This window comes from Conger conger, chromosome 1 (genome assembly GCF_963514075.1).
Source record: "Conger conger chromosome 1, fConCon1.1, whole genome shotgun sequence".
In the NCBI taxonomy this organism is placed as follows: domain Eukaryota; kingdom Metazoa; phylum Chordata; class Actinopteri; order Anguilliformes; family Congridae; genus Conger; species Conger conger.
The window spans coordinates 95,441,012-95,450,743 of NC_083760.1; the positions used below are offsets into that span (position 1 = coordinate 95,441,012).

General features: G+C 46.0%; 1 protein-coding gene across 2 annotated transcripts; it reads right to left on the reverse strand.

Moving 5' to 3' along the window:
• Positions 1–970: 970 nt before the first annotated feature.
• Positions 971–8,092, reverse strand: alkal2b (ALK and LTK ligand 2b). Of its 2 annotated transcripts, XM_061218456.1 has the most exons (7): positions 8,025–8,092; positions 6,827–7,025; positions 6,079–6,381; positions 5,356–5,409; positions 5,172–5,252; positions 1,725–1,798; positions 971–1,270 (listed from the first exon to the last, which is right to left on the reverse strand). In XM_061218456.1, the coding sequence occupies exons 3-6, from the start codon at positions 6,338–6,340 to the stop codon at positions 1,734–1,736; spliced, it is 462 nt and encodes a 153-aa protein (XP_061074440.1). In that variant the 5' UTR covers positions 6,341–6,381; positions 6,827–7,025; positions 8,025–8,092; the 3' UTR covers positions 971–1,270; positions 1,725–1,733. The 2 variants fall into 2 exon arrangements, with proteins under 2 accessions (XP_061074440.1, XP_061074430.1); XM_061218446.1 differs by lacking the exon at positions 8,025–8,092 and having other exon boundaries at positions 6,827–7,610.
• Between the last annotated feature and the right edge of the window lie 1,640 nt (positions 8,093–9,732).

Genomic DNA, 9,732 nt, shown 5'->3' on the forward strand with positions numbered 1-9,732 from the left:
ATGTCACCTTGGAGTTACCATGTCACTGTGCTGAAATGTGTGCGTATGTGACTCGTTTTTATGGAAACGGGAAGAATAATACTTTACACACACACTAAAACCAAAGCTGATCTGGAAGTAATTTTTTAGTTATTCATCATGAAAGTTGCACTGTTTGGAACGTGGTGAGCTAACTTTGTGTTCGGAACACGGTGAGTTTGCGTTACAAAAGCGTTGAACAAATCTACTTATATGAACACCCAGTTCATATAATATATCAAAGACTTTTGTTTATTGTTCATATATATCATATTTACAATATTTACATGTTGCAAATTAGCTAGAATATTTATACATTTAATGTATAGAAAGACAAACAATAGTCGTTGGAATATACATATAACTATATTCCATATTACCACATTCAAAATGTTTCAGGATGCTGCTGAAGTCCTTTTAGTGCATGTAAACTTTAACCAGCGATCAGCCACACATCTCTGCCAGTGATGAGCCACACATCTCTGCCAGCGATCAGCCACACATCTCTGATAGACAAGCTATGTATTCCAAAGGCAAAAGGGCAGACTGTAATGAGAGTTTGCCCAGGACTGAGTGACAGATGACTGTTGTTGTTGATGCAAGTACCGGTGCTGAGCGCAATATAATGTTTAACTGACATACAAAAAAAAGAGCTAATAAACACGCAAAAAGGCATGTTGAACAAAAACATGAAAGTAAATGTAACTTTTGTATGAAAAATAACTACATATTTTGTGTTTGGCAGCAGGACAAGCAGCTTTTTCACTGAATATTTCATTTGTACCATCTGAGTTAGCAGACAGACAGACAGACAAACAGAGAGACAGGCAGACAGAGAGAGAGACAGAGAGAGACACACACACACACACACACACAGATAGACAAGTAGGTAGAAAGACAGACAGACAGAGAGACAGGCAGACACTCAGACAGGCAGACAGAGAGACAGACAGAGAGAGACACACACACACACACACAGATAGACAAGTAGGTAGAAAGACAGACAGAGAGACAGGCAGACACTCAGACAGGCAGACAGAGACACACACACACACACACAGATAGACAAGTAGGTAGAAAGACAGACAGACAGGCAGACACAGACAGACACGCAAACAAACACAGACACGAAGATAGACACACAAACAGTCACACAAACAGACAGACACACAGACAGGCAGTCATTTTGCAGTTCCGTTTGTTTCCCTGTTTCTCCAAGGCACTTTGTTCTTGGGTCCCAGCCTTTCGTCTCCTTCAGTAAATCAGAGACACAAAGTCGTTCAGTCGCCTGACCAAACACTAACCATACAGGCCTACTTTATTTACAATGTTACAGAAAAATTATGCCTCACTCACATTTCACTCACTTGGTTCAATACGCACATGCGTTTATGAAAAACAACTTAAATAACAAGTTTGGTCTGCAAGAAGACATGTGTGGTCTGCTTTATGCATGACCGATAACAGATATGATTTAATTTCCTCTACAGCCTTAAAATAGAATTCAGAGGACCGAAAACGGATTTTCGTTTAGGTTTTGTGTCTCAATACACAAAATGATATGCAGAATTTAAAGTTATAATAAAGAAAAGCAACTTAATTTCCACTTCAAAAACTATTTTGGTCGAACAGAAGTGCCTGCCTTTGGAGCTGCCTGTTTAGCATGAATAATGGGAATTGAATATTCATTAAAAAAACTGTCTTACTGGGTACATTTAGCCTTCCATGCACCGTGGACTCCCCGCTAACCTCATCAGAAGTCTGGCGCATCTTTTGTAATCTGGGAAGGAAAGGAAATGAAATTATTGCAAGATATATACGGTCAGCGACGGTAAAAAGCGCAGACTCTAAACAGCTTTAACCCGTCTCACGTGGGCCACCCAGGAATGTGTTTAAGCTGAAAATGAAGAAATACAAAAAGAACATGTCCACCTGCACTGTGTGTGTGTGTGTGTGTGTGTGTGTTGTGTGTGTTTTTGGCAGCTGGGTGTGTGGTGTGTGTGTGTTGTGTGTGTTGTTTGGCAGCTGGGTGTGTGTTCTGTGTGTTGTTTGGCAGCTGGGTGTGTGTTGTGTGTGTGTTGTGATTACATGATTACATTATTGGCATTTGGCAGACGCTCTTATTCAGAGCGACGTACAGTTGATTAGACTAAGCAGGAGACAATCCTCCCCTGGAGCAATGCAGGGTCAAGGGCCTTGCTCAAGGGCCCAACGGCTGTGCGGATCTTATTGTGGCTACACTGGGATTCGAACCACCAACCTTGCGGGTCCCAGTCATTTACCTTAAACCACTACGCTACAGGCCGCCCCGTTGTGTGTGTGTTGTTTGGCAGCTGGGTGTCTGTTGTGTGTGTGTGTTGTTTGGCAGCTGGGTGTCTGTTGTGTGTGTGTGTTGTTTGGCAGCTGGGTGTGTGCGTGTGTTGTTTGGCAGCTGGGTGTGTGTTGTGCGTGTGTGTTGTTTGATAGCTGGGTGTGTGGTGTGTGCGTGTTGTGTGTGTGTTGTTTGGCAGCTGGGTGTGTGTTGTGTGTGTGTGTTGTTTGGTAGCTGGGTGTGTGCGTGTTGTGTGTGTGTTGTTTGGCAGCTGGGTGTGTGTTGTGTGTGTTGTTTGGCAGCTGGGTGTGTGTTGTGTGTGTGTGTGTTGTTTGGCAGCTGGGTGTGTGGTGTGTGCGTGTTGTGTGTGTTGTTTGGCAGCTGGGTGTGCGTGTTGTGTGTGTTGTTTGGCAGCTGGGTGTGTGTTGTGTGTGTGTGTTGTTTGGCAGCTGGGTGTGTGTGTGTATGTGTTGTTTGGCAGCTGGGTGTGTGTTGTGTGTGTGTTGTTTGGCAGCTGGGTGTGTGTTGTGTGTTGTTTGGCAGCTGGGTGTGTGGTGTGTGTGTTGTGTGTGTTGTTTGGCAGCTGGGTGTGTGGTGTGTGTGTTGTGTGTGTTGTTTGGCAGCTGGGTGTGTGTTGTGTGTGTGTGTGTTGTTTGGCAGCTGGGTGTGTGTTGTGTGTGTTCTGTGTGTGTTGTTTGGCAGCTGGGTGTGTGTTCTGTGTGTGTTCTGTGTGTGTGTGCGTGTTGTGTGTGTGTGTGTGTGTTGTTTGGCAGCTGGGTGTGTGTTCTGTATGTTCTGTGTGTGTTGTTTGGCAGCTGGGTGTGTGTGTGTGTGTGTGTTGTGTATGTTGTTTGGCAGCTGGGTGTGTGTGTGTGTTGTGTGTGTGTTGTGTATGTTGTTTGGCAGCTGGGTGTGTGTGTGTGTGTGTTGTGTATGTTGTTTGGCAGCTGGGTGTGTGTGTGTTGTGTATGTTGTTTGGCAGCTGGGTGTGTGTGTGTGTGTGTGTGTGCTGTGTATGTTGTTTGGCAGCTGGGTGTGTGTGTGTTGTGTATGTTGTTTGGCAGCTGGGTGTGTGTGTGTGTGTTGTGTATGTTGTTTGGCAGCTGGGTGTGTGTGTGTGTGTGTGTGTGTTGTGTATGTTGTTTGGCAGCTGGGTGTGTGTGTGTGTTGTGTGTGTGTTGTGTATGTTGTTTGGCAGCTGGGTGTGTGTTGTGTGTGTATGTGTGTGTGTGTTGTGTATGTTGTTTGGCAGCTGTGTGTGTGTGTGTGTGTGTGTGTGTGTGTGTGTTGTTTGGCAGCTGGGTGTGTGTGTGTGTTGTGTATGTTGTTTGGCAGCTGGGTGTGTGTTGTGTGTGTATGTGTGTGTGTGTTGTGTATGTTGTTTGGCAGCTGTGTGTGTGTGTGTGTGTGTGTGTGTGTGTGTGTGTGTGTTGTTTGGCAGCTGGGTGTGTGTGTGTGTTGTGTATGTTGTTTGGCAGCTGGGTGTGTGTTGTGTGTGTATGTGTGTGTGTGTGTCTGTGTGTGTGTGTGTGTTGTTTGGCAGCTGGGTGTGTGTGTGTGTGTGTGTTGTTTGGCAGCTGGGTGTGTGTGTGTGTGTGTGTGTGTGTGTGTTGTTTGGCAGCTGGGTGTGTGTGTGTGTGTGTGTGTGTGTGTGTTGTTTGGCAGCTGGGTGTGTGTGTGTGTGTGTGTGTTGTTTGGCAGCTGGGTGTGTGTGTGTGTGTGTGTTGTTTGGCAGCTGGGTGTGTGTGTGTGTGTGTGTGTGTGTGTGTGTGTGTGTGTGTTGTTTGGCAGCTGGGTGTGTGTGTGTGTGTGTGTGTTGTTTGGCAGCTGGGTGTGTGTGTGTGTGTGTGTGTTGTTTGGCAGCTGGGTGTGTGTGTGTGTGTGTGTGTGTGTGTGTGTGTGTGTTGTTTGGCAGCTGGGTGTGTGTGTGTGTGTGTGTTGTTTGGCAGCTGGGGGTGTGTGTGTGTGTGTGTGTGTGTGTGTGTTGTTTGGCAGCTGGGTGTGTGTGTGTGTGTGTGTTGTTTGGCAGCTGGGTGTGTGTGTGTGTGTGTGTGTGTGTGTGTGTGTGTGTGTTGTTTGGCAGCTGGGTGTGTGTGTGTGTGTGTGTGTGTGTGTGTTGTTTGGCAGCTGGGTGTGTGTGTGTGTTGTGTATGTTGTTTGGCAGCTGGGTGTGTGTTGTGTGTGTATGTGTGTGTGTGTGTCTGTGTGTTGTGTATGTTGTTTGGCAGCTGGGTGTGTGTGTGTGTGTGTGTTGTTTGGCAGCTGGGTGTGTGTGTGTGTGTGTGTGTGTGTGTGTGTGTGTGTGTGTTGTTTGGCAGCTGGGTGTGTGTGTGTGTGTGTGTGTGTGTGTGTGTGTTGTTTGGCAGCTGGGTGTGTGTGTGTGTGTGTGTGTTGTTTGGCAGCTGGGTGTGTGTGTGTGTGTGTGTTGTTTGGCAGCTGGGTGTGTGTGTGTGTGTGTGTGTGTGTGTGTGTGTGTTGTTTGGCAGCTGGGTGTGTGTGTGTGTGTGTGTGTTGTTTGGCAGCTGGGTGTGTGTGTGTGTGTGTGTGTTGTTTGGCAGCTGGGTGTGTGTGTGTGTGTGTGTGTGTGTGTGTGTGTGTGTTGTTTGGCAGCTGGGTGTGTGTGTGTGTGTGTGTGTTGTTTGGCAGCTGGGGGTGTGTGTGTGTGTGTGTGTGTGTGTGTGTGTGTTGTTTGGCAGCTGGGTGTGTGTGTGTGTGTGTGTTGTTTGGCAGCTGGGTGTGTGTGTGTGTGTGTGTGTGTGTGTGTGTGTGTGTGTTGTTTGGCAGCTGGGTGTGTGTGTGTGTGTGTGTGTGTGTTGTTTGGCAGCTGGGTGGATTCACTCACAGGCTGGCACAGTACAGTCTCGCGTGCCATGGTACAGCCGGTTGAAGTGTTTACTGCATTTGGGACTGACGTAGAGGGGACCTGCGGGAGAGAGAGAGAAGAGATGGCATCCCCGCATGCTCTCCCTTTTCACCTCTGCACTGTGGTCCCGAGACCGAACAGCTTACCTGTTAAAACAGCTCACCTGTTAAGTGCTTTAGGAATTTGTCCTTCCGCCTCAGATCTCTTGGAAAAACCTCTGTCAAACACAAAATGGAAAAATGTTCAGTTATTGGCGTCCAGCGTTCGACATATTACATTTCCATATGTAGTATAAGTTCTGCATTCCCTTATGCTATATATTCAAGGTGCTTATATTCAAGGTGTTCTAATTCCGGTCTTATGGTGAAAGTAACTTTTATGGAAAGAACAGCAGCGAATAAGGAAGGCTGCCATGTTACTCAGGAAGAGTCAGACAGTGTTATTTCATTGTTAATAATTATTGCCATTTCAATACAGTTATCACTGACCGTTGCTGTACCTTTTAGGAAGACTACCACTGCGCGACTAGGCGCGACTAGGCGACCATAAGTTTGGATAATCGTTTAAACAGGCGAACAACGAGAACGAAATAATTTACATTCATTATCAATTCACGTTTTTTAGAGGAAGAAATGTTACAGCTGGACATATGACACACACAGTAGTAAATTAACGGCGTGTAAGAATGTATTATCCTGCTCGCGCGTAACAGGAGTAAAGGATTTAGTCCGTACTTGCCAAGCAGACAAATCGTTCCAGTGTTTATCATCAATTATAATTACACTTCAAACGTTTATTAATCAGACAAGCTACACGACGTACCGCCCTGAGGCGCATATATGCCAGGTATAATTGCCAGGTATAATCTTAAATACTGTTTGCTCACCAAGAACGTGATCGTCGGGATAAGATTTGTAGTCGTGTACTTCCTTTGTGTCGCCTGAAAAGGGTTGCTTGTTGGAGTTGTGCGGCAGTTTGTCGCTGCCGTCCGCCTGTTGGTCCTTGGCGTGCCGCACTTTATCCATGATCAGCTGGAAAAGGCTCCTGCCGGCCCTGGATTCTGTGGGGGCCGCGCTGCTCTTGCTGTACCCGGCGGTGGAGATCAACAGTATGAGTCCCATGTAGACAGGTGTACGCTGTGCGCTCATCGCTACTGAAAGCCCAGAGCCCCGCGTCGTCTCGTGTGGTCCTGAAACACAGTAGTGATATCAGACGAGGGGTTTCTCGGTATCAGACCAAGTCTTTTTCGTTGTAATAATGCCCTTCACTTATTATGAAATGAAGACCAAAATGAAGACCCAGAGAGACTTGCTAGTATTACCGCGCCCCTATAAGCGGTTTAAGACATGGGAGTCGGTAAATGTTATATGAGGCTACGTGGCGCGTACGTTTGAATAGACTAAAGGCCTACTAAAAAGCACGAATCGCACATAATCGATGATAAATAAATGACAAATCAATTATGCATGAAACAACAATGCGAAGTCTCTAAACACGCCCCCTAACATCTAGGGCTGCTGAAATAAGAAGAAGAAAAAAGTTATTTCAAAAGCAGCAACCATCGCCGAGAGCTTATGTGCTCTTATGAAGTTAAGCTTCCAGAAATGGAGCACAACTGCAGGACAGGTATTTACCTGTCTCCTGCGCCGCTACAGGTGTGTCACTGTGGTGTAGCGGACCCGCAGTATTATTTGAAGATTACAGATGTTAATGGAATATAACCTCGCCGTCTCACACCAGGTAATTCAGAGATCGACAGCACCGCACCACTTGAGACCCAGATCCTGGTAGGCTGTTTGTGAGATGCTTCTGTCCTGGGCTCCTGGTGTCGCCCTTGAGTGGGGGAAAAAAACACAAGAGGTCCTTGAAGAAAGTTTTCAGCGCTGGGCTCGATTAAGTTTGTCCCAGGTTCGTTTGGCGCACGGTCGGTCACTTTTTATTCTCTGCAGACCTAAGGCAGTCCCGGTGGATTACCCCGGCATGTCTTTGATTAGAAATGCGTTAAGAACGCTCTCTGTAAAATTCATCTTATTTGCTTGGTCATCGGCCCTTTCCTCGCCGAGTAGAATCGAGTTCTGTGTCCGCTCTCCAATCGGTTCTAAATCCGTTGAGCCAAAAAGACGCGTTTTTAATGGTAAGAGTTTTCCTTTCCCAAACGGGAATCTCCAGTGTCTGGCCCAATCCTTACGACAACACGCGGGTTAAACGGTCGTTCATCTCTTCGTTTGCCCGTTGAGGATTCGTGCTTCACCTACATTTCAGAGCGATGAACAGAAATCCGCAGAGAAAACATAATTATGAGCAATTACTGTGGGACACGGTGTTAGTCTGCTGTAAGTAGCGCTGCACGCAGCAACTTTCGCAACAGAGGCCAATAATTCACTCCGCAAACCGGACCGAGCGGGTCGTGCTGCCGTCTTCTGCCAATATTGGCTTCGTTTACTTTAATTTTTATAGGCTACCACTCCCTTTAAGTAAGCGAAAGAAAAATGGTGCAACCGACTCCCCTCCCCTCATCCATCGTCTCTTATTTGCGGCTAATATAGCAGGACTTAGTGTGCTGCATTCAACCATGTCTTCAGATAATAATAATCTGGATTATGTAGCTTGTCAGATATTGTTACACACAAAGACGAAGCAGCGTATTACTCGGGATCAAACGAATACAATTTCCACGGATATCCAAGCACAGTGCCGCCACTTGGTGAATTTAAAAGTCAACTATTACAACATAATAGTCCGTTTCCAAAGAGTGATGAAGGCATTACAATCTCAAATTATTTTCTTCTTTATTTGTTAACTGAATAGCAGGGACGTTTGCTTTGTCATTACCTCAGGACGAAGTGCTGAAAGGATAGCGCACCTCTTACACCTGCATGGTAACCTGTCCTGTTTGCTACACTGTGATGTTTGGACTTTTTGGTTTTGGCTGGCTCGTGAAAATCACTTTTTCTTACAGCAGCTGAAGCGCGAGGCACAAGCCCTTATCCACTCACCGTCCGCGTTGCGTCAATCTCTTCGTCATTGCGCGAATCACACAGTTTAGAGAACCAGCGCAGTGTTTACATCTTCAAGCTCCTACCACCCCTATTTTTTCACCTGTATTCCCAGGTGTGGGAGCCTAATTCCCGCCTGAATGGCGTTTGGAATGAACCACGTCCACACACCAGGCTGGCACAGAAATGTAATCATTTTGTAAATTGCCTGTCTGGACAAGATGTGACAGAACCTAGTACAAACAAAAGTACACGAAATAGCAAGTACTAACAGGCGTACAGTTGCCACCAGTGCCTCCCAACCTATTTGTATATTTACTTCGCACGATCGTATCACATTCCACAAACCACCAACTACTGCTCGACCGGCTGGCCGTCAGTCATGTGTTGTAAGTGCTGCGCTGGCGTTGATTCAGACAGAAGCTGCCCCCATCCCCCCAGCGCCTAATTCTTCATGTAGGTGTGTTCCTTTCATCGCCGCAATTACTTCGACCAACCTTTACACTTGTGCAGAGTTTGAGCAGGATTCCAGAAGGCTATGTGCACACGTCCACGGCGCCGTCTAGCGGATGTAATATGGTATAGGAGATAACGTTTCCATGTCTTCAGGTACTTATGGTATGTGGGCATTTCTACATACAGTACATGGCGCTTATTATTAATATTTTATTAGCCTTTATTTATACAGGGTAGGTTGACTGAGCACGCATGCTCTCGACGGCAATGCCCCGTTAACGCCTGCATGTCTCTGCATTCAAACGGTTTAAATACACACCTGCACACTCACTCACTGAAGCTGATTGGAGAACTGCTCCTGCAGTTAAACTCACTATTGTTTATCATCATCATCACCCTCATCATCATCATCATCATCATAATTATCTCACCAATGCAGATGAGCTTCATAGTCTGATACAATATGAGCTGTATTTTACAAAAGCACACTCACATGCATTCAGACACACACACACACACACACACACACACACACACACACACACACACACACACTGTTTGTCCACCAACTGGTCTGTCCTATCCCAGAATGCACTGATGTTCTTTAGGTCATTAATCTCTGCTGAAGTCACCTGCCTAATCCTGCTACTATTTATACCACACCACTCTGAGATGTGTTTTACATCTACCACACACACCTGGGAACACACACACACACACACACCTGGGAACACACACACACACACACACCTGGGAACACACACACACACAACTCTACCAACGTTTACCTGCACACACACATACACACACAACTCTACCAACTCTTACCTGCGCACACCTCTACTGCTTGTATAGATTCCCATAAATATACTGACGTACACTCACTGTATGTCCTGCAAATGTGGGTTGGATGATATTTAGGAAATAAGATTCTGTTTTCTTTTTTTAAAACAATGTCCTTTACACATCTCCTGTGACCTTCAGCCTGGACGTATTCTAGCTGAGAGGGATATGTTTATCTAAGACAAGTGGAGATATTTTTTTGAGTTAGAGCATGACATGCATGCCGCCATGATGTCTAAACTGGC

Excerpts from the sequence above, each read along its gene's own strand:
- alkal2b (XM_061218456.1), bottom strand. The coding sequence starts at position 6,340 with ATGAGCGCACAGCGTACACCTGTCTACATGGGACTCATACTGTTGATC. Across the intron at positions 5,253-5,355 it reads ATTCCTAAAGCACTTAACAG|GTCCCCTCTACGTCAGTCCC; the intron begins GTGAGCTGTTTT and ends TCTCTCCCGCAG. Across the intron at positions 1,799-5,171 it reads AGACTGTACTGTGCCAGCCT|ATTACAAAAGATGCGCCAGA; the intron begins GTGAGTGAATCC and ends TTTCCTTCCCAG.